Source organism: Lactuca virosa, chromosome 1, assembly GCF_052849685.1.
Source record: "Lactuca virosa cultivar CGN04683 chromosome 1, Lactuca_virosa_CGN04683_v6, whole genome shotgun sequence".
In the NCBI taxonomy this organism is placed as follows: Eukaryota; Viridiplantae; Streptophyta; class Magnoliopsida; order Asterales; family Asteraceae; genus Lactuca; species Lactuca virosa.
In genome coordinates this window covers 48,833,065-48,849,962 of record NC_136426.1, presented here as the reverse complement: position 1 = coordinate 48,849,962, position 16,898 = coordinate 48,833,065, and the positions used below count along the sequence as shown (strand labels likewise).

The following is a 16,898-nucleotide window of genomic DNA, read 5'->3' as shown; positions in this document are numbered from 1 at the left end:
AAAAGTTCAAGGCCACTCAAGCCCTATTGGCAAAAAGACACAAAGATGGAAAGTCTGTATGTGCTCTTGTCTTGGATATGAAGTTACATATTGATAAATTGGGAATGTTGGGTGTTGATGTCTCAAGGAAGTTGGCTGTTGACTTGGTTCTTCAGTCACTTCCCGAATAATATAGTGAGTTCAATAGATAGTACTATATGATGGACCACGACGTGACCCTCATTGATTTGACTTGTTTGCTTATTGCTACTGAATCAGAAATGATTTGGCGCACTAGTCGAGCAAATTTGTCTAGAATCAATATCCCAACCTTCTATGGACAATGGCAACATTGGAAGTCCAGAAAAGTTTTCTCTATGCAAGAGAAAGGCTAAGTCTGAGATAGTCCCTTGTGCCATTCCCAAAGAATCTGTGTGTTTCTACTGCCAATAGAAGGGGCATTGGTTGCGAAGCTGCCCTGACTACCTGATAGGTCTAAGAGATGGGAGAGTCAAGATGTATGACTCTACTTCAGGTAAAATCCACTATCTAACTTCCTTTTTAGATTCTTAATACATGACGTGATAAGATTACATTTGGTGTTTTGTAGGATCGAAGAAAAAGGAAGCATAAAAGAAAGAAGTGAGCTGAATCTGGTCATGAAGAAATGGATTTCGATCGCATGATTCAAATATCGGATTTTTTAGCTGCTACTTTGAGTTAGGACAAACTGCTAAATAATATTTACATAGTTTTCATTTGTAATCGCATTGTAAGGACAAGATTTTTCCGCAATAAAATAAATTTTGTTTTATCTTATTTATGTTTCCTTGCGATGGATTTTATGAAAATTGGTGTTTAAATATATTTCTATTGTTAGCAATATTGTGAATGGATTTGATTCTTAGTTATGTTATTTGTGGTAATGTAAGAAATTTACCAAATAAGGAAAGATTCTCATCGCCCAAGTTTCAATTGGACAGAAACTTGGAATCATGCAATTGGTATTGTATGATGAATGAGAAACTTCGTATTTGGGAAATTAAGACTAATTCCTTTTTCACATAAGTATGTGAGTCAAGTGATGGACTAGGAGATTTAGCACGCATTGTTATGCACTAGGTCAAGTCCACCACAAAGAACGATAAAATATTCGTCATGATTTGCTAAAAGATTAGTAAATATGGTTATACTTAAAAGATTAAGTATAATTCTGAATCGTTGAAAAGGTTTCAATAAATAGAAGAACGAATAAGAAGAATCAATTAGGCAGAAAGATAAAAGTTTCTCCAATCTGAAAAGATGAGAGAGTACTTAAGTATCTATTTTATGATTAACTTAGTGATTTTGAAACCGTATCACAATTGATCATCTAAGGACACCTTAGTACACTATTATGGCTAAGAAGAGGAATCGGAAATTGTTGAAATGGTTAAATCAGAAGGATGAGTCATACTTCGTTCCAAAATCAAGTCTTAGAGTCATACTCCAAGATTGTGACGTGAGTGACACATTTTAATAAGTTTTAACACACTCATCAAATGTGAAGTAGAAAAATGTTTTCTTACTCTTGCACGTTTGAAAATTGGTAAGTTGTGATGTCTTGGATAAGACAAAGACCAACTTATACCAATTGTGTGTAGTGTTTGTCTTGATAAGAATCCGCACTAACTCTTGAATAATTGTATGTCAAGAAATGTTTATTGACAAGAGAATCTTATATGTCAAGAGGCGAGTGGGAGTCTAAATGATCTTGAAAATATTCAAGAACTAATCAAGGGCAAACCTATTGTTAAACACTAGCACACGACTTGAGGTTTGTAACCTATCGTGTTGACACATTTTTGTTTCTGTGCCATTCCAGTTTGAGTCAACTATGCATATGAGTTCTATGAGTTCTCAATTGATTTCATAGAGGCAACACATCCTGATCAATGGAAATTACATTGATAGGTAGGGGTGAGCTACTCGAAGACTTGGAAGCAATGGTGGGACCCTTGATGGCAAGAAATAAAGAATGAACAAGTTTTGTCCATAAGAGTTTGGATTTGTCACAAACATTATCTTATGATTATGGTTATGACAAATTTACATGGATAGGAACACATACACCATAAAATCTAAGTGTCATAAGGTTTCTCTCATTCATGAAAATGATTGTGAGGAAACGCTTTCACTAGGAAGATTTTAATGAGATATCGATTATGTAAATTGCATTCTCAAATTCGATTATGACTACGGCATCCCTCTTCATAGTTCGAATTGTAAGATTTGGCAATTAGTTTGAACATTCGAGACTTATTGATATAAGTTATAGAATTGTTTAGACACACATGTGAGCTATCTAAGGAAAGGTGTATGAGTTGTTTTCTAGAAGCTTAGATAAAAGATTGTCGAAGTGTATCGTATTAGAAATATGATCTTTGGAAAGCAATAAGTATTGTTTTCTAGAAGTTTAACAGATTTCTGAATACATGTCAAAGCTAGTGGGAGCATAAGTGTTATGTTGATAAGGATATAATCATCATGTTAGTGGGAGCATGATTATTATTTTAAGTATTGCAAGTTAGCAATATTAATTATAGAAAACAAAAGTTTCACTTTGCAAAGTTGCAGGGGTTGAAAAGTTGTTTTGCTATAATTAAGGGAGAGAATATTATACTTAGTTTCAAAATCTAAAGGCTTAGATCGAGAAATTTTAATTAAATTTAGTCAAAGGACATATATGGATGTTATGTTGAAAAGATTCAACATATGGGAATCCTATATATGGCAATATTATATCAAGAAACTAGTAAAGTATCACGTTTTATTTATTATGAATCGTGTCCCATACGCTTCGGGTATAGGTTCAATTGCATATGCTGTAATATTTGACTGTTCTAAAATTTTCCAAATGCCTAGGGCATCAAGAGGGAAAAAGGACTAGAACCGAATTTGACCAAAATAATTAAACAACTGTCAAGTACAATCTAAGGTTTGCCAAGGATTGGTCACTTGTGGGCGGTTGGAAGTATAGTAACGAATGGACCATAATGACATTATTATGATTAGATATGATTTTATTAATAACGAGTTGTCGTATGGAAAATATGGAAATGTTTCGATATTGGGAGTTGGATATCGAGAATCTATATCTAGATTATAAACTTTTATGCAAGAAGGATGTTCAAAGGAATGTACTTTGAATGTGAGACTTCACATCTATGGAATTGTCTTGTAACAATCCCCAATAGAGCACTTTGTAATTTCATTGGCAAAGTCTTGGTGACTTTTGTGCAATAAGATTACAAAAGGATAATTGCATAAAATGTTAGAATCTAACATATTCTAGTAGTGGCGAGAATTTGGTATTCTTACACTTATGACAAGGATTAGGAGTTGTGAAATGAGTATCATTGGAAATATCTTCAATTGATCTATTTCACAAAGTATGGATCATAGGAAAACAGAATGTGAATGCTTGGAGCATGGGACAACTGTTGTTATAATTCAAGTAATAAGTTGATTATCCGAAACATTATGCAATGAATAATGTGTGATCAATATGGTGACTAAATAAAAGGATTTTTATTTATACTCAAAAGTTTGGGGCCATATTGGATTCGATTATTCTTATGTTTCACTTTGCATGTTTTGACTTCCTGAATAATAAGATTATTCGAACGTTCCACAGTCGCTCATACTTTGGGAGTAGGTATGAAAGAAGATTGTCGTGAATTGGCTTGTAGAATGTCTAAAGTGTATTAGACATAGCAAAAGTTTGCTACAACGTTCATGAGTGCTTATGAATTAAGATTTGAGCATTGGATTAAACCCACACTCACTTGGATCGCTTCATGGATTTTATCACGAGTGATTGGTGAGACGATAATATCTTATATTCTTAAAACCAAGACATGTGAGTTGTAATTTACAAGTCGGTTACACATTGATAATATGTAAACGCACCAATAACTTGGTTGTTGTGTGTGATTTGATGAGTAGGTACAAGCGAGCATTGAGTCGAAGTTTATCTGTTCCTTTTACCCAAAGTGGGATAAAAGCGATATCTGTGGGCCCCTCGATGATTTAGTGATGACACCCTAAGCGCTTGGCCAAGCCAGGACTAAGTTGATGTGTTCAATTGTTGTCTGTTGTCAGTCGTCATAAATCGGAAACCGGGAAACAACACATGAACAGAGAGTATGATTTAAATCCATGTCTCAGTTCATACGATATCTAGAATGGAGGAATATATGATCCCTTATCTAAAGGACATGTTTCTGATAAGATCAGAGTTCGATAGCGGCTTTTGAATGTTACGATTGTTGATCAGGTTTCGAAGTCATATGCAATATAGTTATTAGACTTATCCAAGTGGGAGACTGTTGGATTAGGTGTCTAAGCCCATAACTATTTTGGTATGTACTTGACCCGATTGTGAGCATGGTCATTTTGGGTTGCCTTCACCATAGCAACTGATAGGATGAACTAAGGAGAAAGAGGATTAATTATGATTTATTAATATATTATATGAATAATATATTAAAAGAGAAATCATATTGTTTAATTAATATTAGTCAAGAATTAATAAGAATTAGTTTTGTGGCTAAAAGAGATTAATTAAATAAAGGGGACTGATATTGCAATTATATGATAGTTGCAATTGGGCTATGGATTCCTAATGGAAAGGGGATTGGACGAAATCTACGGGAAGCCCATATGGATTTTGTCCAAGGGCTTTCTAGGGGACTCCATGGGCTGCTTAGGGCCTAAGCAGTCAGATTAGGGTTTCCTGGTTGAAAACCCTAATAGCCTAAGTATAAAAGGAACCCTTGGCAAGCCAAAAAAACGCCCCTAACCTTCTAAGAGAAACCCTAGGACATTTTTGGTGCTTCCTCCCTCTCTTCTTGTTCATCTTGTTGCATATGGTGTTTGTGACTCCATTAGAGGTGCAACATTTTAGGCACTAAGCTTTCAGAAGTCAAGGTCATGAAGGTTTTGAGATTGTTATTGCTTTATAACAATCAAGATAAGATCTAAACCCTATTCTTATGTTAATATCATTTATCATATGCTAGATCTAGGGTTTATGAGCTTTGGATGATTATTGCATGTATATTCGACAAACTAGATCCAACGCTTTAGGGTTTGCATGTACACCATATGATTGATGTAGTGCTCAAAACCCATCAAAAAGATTCATCATTTCAGTGAAACATTTTTATAAACTATAATAGGTATAGTTTATGGCACATACACTCTATTTTACCAAGTCGGGATACAATACGAAAAATAATTATTTAAATGAATAATTATTTTTACACTACGTAACTACTAAGGAATGATAATACTTTTACATTACAAAATGGCTTTTCATTATTACTACACGTAAACTTTTAATGCGGCTTTGTGAGACATTCTGTAACGCTCGTATTTCTAGGATAGGCATTAATATTGACATAATGGTCTAGGTTAACCTTTGTAACTCATTTAGAAGAAATGAAAAGGAATTATGTGAATTTTATGTGAATTATGTGTTTTATGCTTAATTATTAGGATTTAATTAATTAAGAATAAAAATGAGCGTCAAAAATTAAATTTTAGATAAAGCCGATATCTATTAAGAAACTTATAGTGGGCGTGACAAGGATTACAGATATATAAAGAATGCCGAAATCCGAGTTATAACGAAGAAGTTATGACCTATCGAAGTTTCACGATAAACCGGCACGGTGCCGAATGTCGTAAAAAGTGAGTTTTTGATAAACTACTTTTTAGCCTTAGTAATCTAAATGAAACTCGTAGTATTCGTTAAACCGAGAAGTTCGATAAAAAGAACGCCCAAATCTGACTTCGTATGAGGAAGTTATGACTTTTCGAAGTTTCAGCTTAGCAGTAGACAGCTAAAAACTCGAATTTTAGATCGAGTGATTTTTAGCCGACACAACCTAAACGAGAATCGAAGGTCTCGTAAATAGTAGCACAACGGTAAAAAGTCTGACGAAAACGGACGTCGGATGAAGAAGTTATGAATTTTTAACGGATTTCCTGTCTAGGTCTGTTAAAAATAATAATATAAAAATTAAAATCAAAATTAGCCGACGAAGTCTAAACGGAAGTTGTAGAGCGTAATTTTACCTACGCGTGCATATAAAGAACGTCAAAAACAGAGCTCGTATACGAAAGTTATGGATTTTAGAAGTTTTGGCGCGAAAATCGAGGAATAATGCCAAAACCGGGAATTTTCGCACACGTGGACTTCGGCCACGTGTCCTCGCTTCGCAATCCGACGCGTGTCCGGAACCTGCTGAGTCACCGAAGCCACCTGGCGAGGCGTGTCATGCTCTTTGCGAGTCCGAGGTTCGGTCCAATAGGAGGCTGCCCCGTGTCCGATCTCGGTGTGTCATCAGCAGCGTGTCCGAACCATAGAGCGGTCCGAAGTGGTCCAATCAGAAGCCTCCAGCAGACCCTTCGCACATGCAGTCACGTGCGAGCCATCCCCCTGCGAGCCTTCGGATCTGCGACGCGTGGCTCCTTCTCAACCATCGGATCAGGAGGCTCGCCCCTATAAATAGGAGGGTGCGAGACCTCCCGGGTATACTTTGAAAATTTGTCATTTTTAGCCCTTTTTCAATATTTCTTTCATTCTAACTTCCCCCAAAGCCCCGGTATCAATTATAAGCCCCGGAATACGCCACGAAGTGCCCGAGAAGCCAGGAAAATTTATCTTTTCGGTTTTGAAGCCCGACCCTTCGTAGAGAGCCCGGTTTCTCAATAAAACTTCCGGTTTTATTAGAAACGATCGTTTTAGGAAACGAATTGCTGCCCGATTTTCATTAAATCAGGTGAGTGTGTAGTTACTTTCACCTTACACATAGATATGAAGTATTTTACATAAAATACGTGCTGTGTGAATATTTATTGTTTGTTTATTTGAGTTGGATGTTGAAGGTGTGATTTATACATGTTTTTAAATAATTTAAACTGTATATGTATTTTTATCTACAAAAATGTTGGGTAAAACATGGGTAGATGAAATAATGGGTGTGTAATGAAAGGTGAGTTGGATAAAAGAGATGATCAGTAATATTGATCATGAGTTGAGGGTGAGTGGTGAAATTTGAGAGAATCACTTACCCAAAATGTTGGCCCCCGTCATTCAGCAGAGTAGGGATGACAACCATGGACTATTCTAGATGGTCTGTGGAACACTAGCAGGCCCGCAACCTGTAGGTGTAATGAACTATATGTTCATTTGATGTACTCTAAAAACCCATTGACATGTATTGCAAGGGGGGAATACCTGTAAATAATACTGTCGATAAATGAGAGCTATGGATTTAGCACATGTTGAATAAACCTTGGCAGCTATGGACTTAGTGCCTGTTGTATAAACCCTGGTGATGGTGTGACCTTGTGCCTATTCCTTAGGATGAATCCTTAGGAAGGAGTGATAGTTGATTCTTAGGTTAAACCCTTAAGAAATAAATAAGATAATGGGGTTGGGGTAATTTGGTTGATTGTTTGATGTTTAAGTACAATAAATTTATTTATTGTGGGTTGAAAACCCTATATGCTCACCAGGCTTCCAAGCCTGACCCACTCAGCTTTTTATATTACAGGTAGTGGACCCCGAGCATAGTCGGATGATGATGAGGAGTGATTTATGGATTATAGGCCAGTAGTTATGAATAACTGTTGTAAGGCTTATAATGTCTTGTTTATGCTTTTGATCTGTATCGGAACATGACATCCCGAGGTTTTAATATAAAAAGGAAATTATATATTTCTTAAAGAAAGGTTTTGATAAACTTTTATCATATGTTGTTTTGGGGACCAATTCCGCAACATCTTTTAAAAAGATTCTCTGATTTTATTTTAAAAAGCATAAATTAAATCGGTCTTTTCTGGCCGAGAAATTAGGGGATGTCAGAGTTGGTATCAGAGCATTAGTTTAAGCGAACTAGGAAATTTGTAGGATGTCTAGACTTAAACTTAGAATGCTAAGCGATGATTGTGAGTTGAGTGTGTCTATTATATTTTAGGTAGTAAACCTAAATTGACACGAGCACTAGTTTATTTTAGGAAAGATGCCTAAAATGCTTTTATGTGCTAAATGATATATGTTTGTCATATATGCCATTATTTGTTCGGATCTATGGTCTGTTGCCGACCGGATCTGGAAACCTTATGTGTGTAGGATTCTAAACGTATGACTACGATATTAGAACTAACATGTAAACGTTTCGGAGTAATAACGAAGATTTAACACCTATCGAAAATAAAGATCTAAATTCACCTACGATTGGTGTATAGATCGAAATGGCGAGTACTCAAAGTGGATTCGGAAACGATAATCCACAGCCTGAGCCAATCACGATGGCTGGGGTGCAGGCAATGGTGCGTACGATGTTGGATCAATAGATGGAAGAAACAAAACATTTACTTCAACAAAGTAAGGATGAACTTACTGTGCCAGTACGTCAGGCACTTACTTTGGAGGCAGCTATTTGGGCTGCCAAGTCTGTTGAAGATATGATCAATGACAGGACCGCCAACAAGATTGAAGTTGGCAAGAAGAGGAAATTTGAGGGGTCTTCAAGGCCCAACAAGAGCAACATATCCTCAAAGTCTGGCAAAAGAGGAGGTAAAGGAAAATGGTGCGAGAAGTGCAAAAATAAACACTCTGGGGATTGTGACAGGAAGGTGAAGTGCTTTAGGTGTGGAGAAATAGGGCATTACGCCAATAAGTGTACGATTCCCAAGGAGGTGTGTTATGTATGTAAGGAAGAAGGCCATATTTCTAAGGACTGTCCGAAGAAAAATGAAGTAGCAAGGCCAAGTGCACCATCAACGCCAAAGGAATTTCAGGATATCCTTGACGAAGCAATTAATAATGCTAGGAAGTAGAAGTAAAGACTTGATACCCGAAGATCAAGTTACGAAGTAGTAATGTGAATAGTAACAGGTGGTTTAGCCTATTAGAGGCATATTATAGGGTAAACTTGAACTTTTGTGTAATCGTTTCAAGGAAATGATATAAAACCTGGTTTTGTCATCTGATGAATGGAATGGTTGGTGTAATTTTTGAAGTTGTCCCAATCGTCTGGAATTTCCATCACCAACCAAGTTGAAGTAGAATTGATGACTGAAGATACGCATGGAAGAAGTCCTAGTAGAGTCTAGGAAAATTTTATGATTAATTGGACACATTCGTATGTGTTAAATTGTTTTGTGATTTTAGGACTTGGGGACTGCGAGACAGTACTTGGGACGAGTATGAGTAGGTGTGAATAGTAGTAGAGATCTATACTACTGGAAGCACATGACTCACACTTGGATCAGGGAAAGTCACAAGGTTACCAAGAAACTAGTAATTGATTCCGTCTTATTCTAGTCTGTCGTTACCATCGTTTCGGTAATGACTAAGAAGATGATTGTTATTCCGACCTTAGAGGTCATATCGAATCGAGTCCGACTAAGATGAGTTTATTATGTGGTTCAGAGAACCAAGTTCGATGTAGTATTTGACTTAAGCCAGAAGATTGAAGTGAGAAATGATCAAAGCGATCAATAGAAGTATCGCACTCATTGTTAAAGAAGTAGGTAGTTAGAAATGATACATGTTGAACTGTGATTGTATCACATTAGAACATGAAGGAAGGTATAGTTTGCTCTGAAATTTGTCCCTATGAGATCTGAGTCTAAGTAGTGCAGTATACAATGAGAGATCATTAGAACATGACCCATCGGTCTGTTACAATAAACGAAGGAAAATACTTATTCTAAGAAGAAGAAGGAGTCCTCAATAAGGATTTATTTTGTAACTCGAAGGTTACGATTGAAAGTCCTATGGAGATCTGAAGCTTTTTAGGATTAGCTGGATATTATCGCTAATTTATCCAAGGCTTTTCTTCGATCGCGACTCCATTGACAACTTTGACCCACAAAGGAGCCGTCTATACTTGGAATAAGAAGCATAGGAAGCTTTGAGAAGTCAAAGAAGAAGTTGTGTGAAGCACCGATTCTTTCGTTACCTGAAGGAGTTGATGACTTCACATTTTATAGTAATGCCTATGGAGTTGGGTTAGGTTGTGTTCTGACCCAAAGGGATAAAATGATAGCGTATGCATCGAGGCAATTGAAAGAGCATGAAAAGAACTACCCCACTCATGGTCTGGAGTTGGCAGTGGTAGTATTCGCCTTAAAGGTATGGAGAAGGAATTGAACATGAGGCAACGGCGCTGGCTAAAGTTACTCAAGGACTACGACTGTGAGATACTTTACCACCCTGGTAAAGCAAATGTTGTTGCTAATGCTCTCAGTCGGAAGGTAAATCTTGAAAAGAAAAGGCCAAGAGCGTCGAGAATTGAAGTTGTCTAGACAGTTGTGGAAAGTATAAAGAAAGCTCAAGAGGAAGCTTTAGAGAGAAATGACCGAAAGGAGGAACGTTTGGGCAAAACGTTGGTGTTTGATACAAACGGTCAAGGACTGAAGGTATTCAAAGATAGGATTTGGGTACCTAAGGCGGGAGGAGTAAGAGGTCTTCTGATGGAAGAAGCTCACAAAACCATGTACTCGATTCATCCCGGCAGTACGAAAATGTATAGGGATCTAAAACCCTATTACTGGTGGCCGACGATGAAGCTCGATGTTGCAAAGTATGTGGTCGAGTGTGTAACTTGTGCTAGGGTTAAGGCACAACATCAGAAACCGTATGGGAGTTTAGAACCTCTGCCTATACCCATGGGCAAATGGGAAGACATCACTATGGATTTTGTGACTAAACTACCCAGAACAAGGAACAGTCACGACATAATTTAGGTGGTCGTTGATCGCTTCACTAAGAGTGTGCATTTCATAGTAGCCAACGGGAAATGGTCTATGGATAAACTTGCAAATTCTTATGTGAAAGAAATTGTGATGCTTCACGGTGTTCCGTTAACGATTGTATCCGATCATAACAGCCGTTTTACCTCAAGGTGTTGGAGGAGTCTGTAAGAGGAATTGGGTACCAAGTTGTGTTTGAATACGGCTTACCATCTGAAAACCGATGGTCAGAGCGAATGAACGATTCAAACGTTAAAGGATATGCTGAGAGCATGTACCCTGGAATTCCAAGGTAACTGGGATGAACATTTACCATTAGTAGAATTTTCCTATAATAAAAGTTTCCACTCGAACATCTAGATGGCACCTTATCACGCTTTGTATGGAGAAAAGTGTCGAACGCCATGATGTTGACTGGAAGCTGGGAAAAAGTAGTTTATGGGACTTGAAATAGTCCATCAGACTGCTGAAAAGTTGAAAGTGATTAGGGAAAGGATGTTAGCTGCTCAAGAGAGCCATGCTGGCAATAAAAGACAACCGATATCATTCGAAGTTGGAGATTCGGTTTTTTTTACTTGAAGTCTTGTCGTGGAAGGGACTTATAAGGTTTGGTAGAAGGGGAAAGTTGATTCCAAGGTTTATTGGACCATTTAAAGTTCTTCGGAGGATCGGGAATCAAGCTTACAAGCTAGAATTACCGGAAGAACTGGAGGGTATTCATAACACATTTTATGTGTGTTATTTGAGAAAGTTCACGGGAGGTGTGCCCGACATAATTCCCATTTCTGAATTAAGGTTGGATCAGAGCAAGAGGTTAATTAGAGAACCTGAGGCAATCGTTGACCGCAAGACTAAGAAGTTGTAACGTAAGATAGTCGATTTAGTTCTTGTGCGTTGGAAACATATAAATGGGCCAAATCCCACCTGGGAAACGGAGAGTGACATGGTGCGTCGCTACCCGTAGTTGTTTGTCGTTGTGTGATTCCGGGGACGGAATCATCCTAAGGAGGGAGAGTTGTAACGCCCGTGTTTCTAGGCTAGGCATTAATATTGACATAATGGTCTAGGTTAACCTTTGTAACTCATTTAGAAGAAATGAAAAGGAATTATGTGAATTTTATGTGAATTATGTGTTTTATGCTTAATTATTAGGATTTAATTAATTAAGAATAAAAATGAGCGTCAAAAATTAAATTTTAGATAAAGCCGATATCTATTAAGAAACTTGTAGTGGGCGTGACAAGGATTACGGATATATAAAGAATGCCGAAATCCGAGTTATAACGAAGAAGTTATGACCTGTCGAAGTTTCACGATAAACAGGCACGGTGCCGAATGTCGTAAAAAGTGAGTTTTTTATAAACTACTTTTTATCCTTAGTAATCTAAATGAAACTCGTAGTATTCGTTAAACCGAGAAGTTCGATAAAAAGAACGCCCAAATCTGACTTCGTATGAGGAAGTTATGACTTTTCGAAGTTTCAGCTTAGCAGTAGACAGCTAAAAACTCGAATTTTAGATCGAGTGATTTTTAGCCGACACAACCTAAACAAGAATCGAAGGTCTCGTAAATAGTAGCACAACGGTAAAAAGTCTGACGAAAACGGACGTCGGATGAAGAAGTTATGAATATGTAACGGATTTCCTGTCCCGGTCTGTTAAAAATAATAATATAAAAATTAAAATCAAAATTAGCCGACAAAGTCTAAACGGAAGTTGTAGAGCGTAATTTTACCTACGCGTGCATATAAAGAACGTCAAAAACGGAGCTCGTATGCGAAAGTTATGGATTTTAGAAGTTTTGGCGCGAAAGTCGAGGAATAATGCCAAAACCGGGAATTTTCGCACACGTGGACTTCGGCCACGTGTCCTCGCTTCGCAATCCGACGCGTGTCCGGAACCTGCTGAGTCACCGAAGCCACCTGGCGAGGCGTGTCATGCTCTTCGCGAGTCCGAGGTTCGGTCCAATAGGAGGCTGCCCCGTGTCCGATCTCGGTGTGTCATCAGCAGCGTGTCCGAACCATAGAGCGGTCCGAAGTGGTCCAATCAGAAGCCTCCAGCAGACCCTTCGCACATGCAGTCACGTGCGAGCCATCCCCCTGCGAGCCTTCGGATCTGCGACGCGTGGCTCCTTCTCAACCATCGGATCAGGAGGCTCGCCCCTATAAATAGGAGGGTGCGAGACCTCCCGGGTATACTTTGAAAATTTGTCATTTGCCCCTTTTCAATATTTCTTTCATTCTAACTTCCCCCAAAGCCCCGGTATCAATTATAAGCCCCGGAATACGCCACGAAGTGCCCGAGAAGCCCGAAAAATTTATCTTTTCGGTTTTGAAGCCCGACCCTTCGTAGAGCCCGGTTAAAATATAAGTATTTTATACATATCAGAAACAGTATCATAGTAAGAACCATATAAAAGTATTTAGATAAGTTGGGCGCTACGGTTAAGCCTAGATAGTGATGTAATTATATCTGGGCTAAATATAGCCTGATCAACTATATTTATTTGAGATACGACCAACATGTGTTTGGGAATAGTCGTGGTGAACAATGAGTTTAAAACTTACCAACCCTATATACTAAGAAACGTTAAAAATCAAACACTAAGTATAAAATACTATAGGAGTATTTTATGACACTATAGAACTATAAAATACTATAGGATTATTTTATGAGACTAAATAGTTAAGACACTCTGTAATGCTCGATTCATAGCCATTATCAAAGACTTATCATTATTCCACTCTTAAACCTTATGGCAGAAAGATGCCACCACGTAAATCTATCAGACATTTCAACAACACATCACCAACTCCACCACCGCCACCACCCCACAGATGGACACTGCAGTTTTCCAAGCTGCAGTAACATCAGCTGTGGAAGCCGTCATGGCGCAAATCAGCACGAATGGCGCCAGTGGGTCAGGAAGCGGTACCAATAACGCTAGCCAGGGAGATAGTCAGGGACACCCGAGGGAATGTTCCTACAAAGACTTCACCAATTGCAAACCAAAGTCTTTTGATGGCACTGGAGGTGTCATTGCTCTAACAAGATGGTTTGAGAAAACAGGGTCGGTGTTTGAAATCTGCGCATGCCCAGAGTCTAGCAAAGTGAAATTTGCAGCATGCACATTCATGGATAGAGCCTTCTCATGGTGGAACGGTTATGTCAAATCATTGACTCTCCCAGTAGCCAATGCCATGAGCTGGGAAGACTTGAAGATTCTAATGCTAGCAGAATATTGCCCGAGAGGTGAAGTACAAAAATTAGAGCAAGAGCTCTGGAACCTGACGATGAAGGACTCTGACATTTCAGCTTACACTGCCAGATTTAGCGATCTAGCAGTACTATGTCCCGGGATGGTTACCCCGGAGAGTAAAAAGGTGGAGCGGTACATCTGGGGACTATCTCCCCAGATCCAAGGAAACGTGATATCTGCAAATCCACTTACTTTTGACAGTGCCAAGCGCCTGGCACAAACACTTGTGGATCATGGAGTCCGCCAGGGCTTTATGACAACCATTCCCGAACAACCCAAAGAAAGTGGTAACAAAAAGAAATTTTGGAACAAAAGGAAGGGCCAGTCGTCACAAGAGCCCACAAAGAAGCATGAAACTGTGGCAGTTCACGCTGCTACTATTCCTGCCGCTCCAGCACCCGCCAAACCATGTGCTGGAACCCTCCCAAAATGCAACAAGTGCAACTTTCATCATTATGGAGTCTGTCGAGAGATGAACTGCAATAATTGCAACAGAAAGGGGCACACTGCCCGCTTCTGCAAGGCACCGACGCAACAAACCACCCAAACTGCTAATGCAGGAGTGAGCCAGGCTTGCTATGGATGCAGTGAAACAGGGCATTTCAAGAGGGATTGCCCAAAAGTGAGGAATGTTGGAGGTGTAGGAAGAGCCTTAACGATGGGGCATGAAGAGGCCGTGAATGATCCTACCTTGGTTACCGGTACGTTCCTCCTCAACAATTCATATACATGCATACTTTTCGATAGTGGTGTGGAGAAAAGTTTCGTGAGCCATAAATTTAAACACTTACTTAAACAAAATCCCCAATCACTAAAAGACACATTCACCATAGAAATGGCAAACGGAAAGGCAGAGAGCACTAATGATATGCATAGGATGTACCCTCACTCTAAACAACTATTCTTTCCAAATCGATCTAATTCCGGTCACCATAAAAAGTTTCGAAGTCATCATTGGCATGGATTGGCTAAGTCCTCACCTTGCCGATATCCTGTGACACGAAAAATACATTCGCCTTAATCTACCAAGTAACGAAACCCTCGTCATTTATGGCGATAAACCTGACACAAACCTTCAAATCATTTCCAGCGTCAAGGCTCAAAAGTATCTTCGCAAAGAATACTATGCCTTTCTATCCCACGTGGTAGATAAGAAACAAGAGGTAAAAGACATCAAAGATATCCCCGAAGTCTATAACTTCCCCGACATATTTCCCAAATATCTCCCAGGAGTACCACCCGAATGCCAAGTCGAGTTCAGAATCAACTTGATTCCCGGAGCTACCCCCGTAGCCAAATCCCCATACCGCTTAGCACCGGCAAAAATGCAGGAATTGTCCAGTCAACTAAACAAACTGCTAAGCAAAGGATTCATTAGACCAAGCTTCTCGCCTTGGGGAGCACAAGTCTTGTTCGTGAAGAATAAGGATGGGTCATTCCGCATGTACATAGACTATCGGGAACTAAATAAACTCACCATCAAAAATCGATATCCTTTACCTCGAATCGACGACCTCTTTTACCAATTGCAAGGAGCAAGTTACTTCTCAAAAATAGACCTAAGATTTGGATACCATCAGCTGCGAGTCCAGGAAGAAGATATCCCCAAGACCGCATTTAGAACTCGCTACAGTCACTATGAATTCTTAGTAATGCCCTTCGGATTAACGAATGCACCCGCGGTGTTCATGGACCTGATGAACCATGTATGTCGACCTTACTTAGATAAATTTGTAATAGTTTTCATCGACGGCATATTAGTCTACTCTCAAAGTAAGGAAGAACATGTCAACACCTGCGACAAGTCCTGGAAAGATTAAGGGCAGAGAAGTTGAAGTTCTCGAAATGCGAATTCTGGATTCGAAAGGTGGATTTCCTAGGTCATGTGGTCAGCGAGGAAGGAATACATGTAGATCCCTCCAAAATCAAATCAATCGAAAGTTGGGCGACACCAAGAACTCCAACTCAAATTCGTCAATTCTTAGGCCTCGCGGGCTACTACAGAAGGTTCATTAAAAACTTCTCCAAGATCGTGAAGCCACTCACCACCTTGAATCATAAGGGTGTAACCTTCAACTGGGAGAAGAAACAAGAAACTGTGTTCCAAACACTAAAGCAAGCCCTATGCAGCGCCCCAATCTTGTCCCTCCCAGAGGGGATAGAAGATTCTGTGGTTTACTGCGACGCGTCCAAGCAAGGGCTAGGCTGTGTACTTATGCAACGAGGAAAATTTATTTCCTATGCCTCGAGACAACTTAAGAACCACGAAGTTAACTATACCACAAATGACCTCAAGCTGGGAGCAGTAGTATTCGCTATGAAGATCTGGAGGCACTACCTTTACGGTATGAAGTGCACAATCTTCACAGATCATAAGAGTCTTCAGCACATCTTCAATAAGAAAGAACTCAACATGAGGCAACGACGATGGGTAGAACTACTCAATGATTACGAATGCGTGATTCGCTATCATCCAGACAAGGCCAATGTAGTAGAAGATGCCCTTAGTCGAAAGGAGTACTCGGGCCGTCGAGTAAAGTCATTAACCATGACCATCCATTCACACTTGTCCACGCCGATCAAAGAGGCTCAGCTGGAAGCCTTGAAACATGAGAATGTGGCAGGTGAAGCCTTAAGAGGAATGGATAAAAACCTGGAAGTTAAGGATGACGGAGTTCGTTACCTCATGAATCAGATATGGACACCAAAGTTGTTGTGTTTTGAGCATTCTAACACTCCTATGGTGTACAACCCTATAAACCTTGGATCTATGTTTTCTCTATTATACATGCAAATATTCTGTTCCAAGGTTTCATCCTAACTAGCATATTATGAAGCACCTATAC

General features: G+C 39.1%; 1 protein-coding gene across 1 annotated transcript in view; it reads right to left on the bottom strand.

Annotated features, from left to right (window-relative positions):
- LOC145113668 (uncharacterized) overlaps positions 1–13,683 on the bottom strand; it is a 28,031-nt gene extending 14,348 nt beyond the window's left edge. The window contains exon 1 of the mRNA XM_079049730.1: positions 13,603–13,683. Within this exon, the coding sequence (XP_078905856.1) occupies positions 13,603–13,683 (81 nt within the window). The remainder of the gene's footprint in view (positions 1–13,602) is intronic.
- Positions 13,684–16,898: the final 3,215 nt, after the last annotated feature.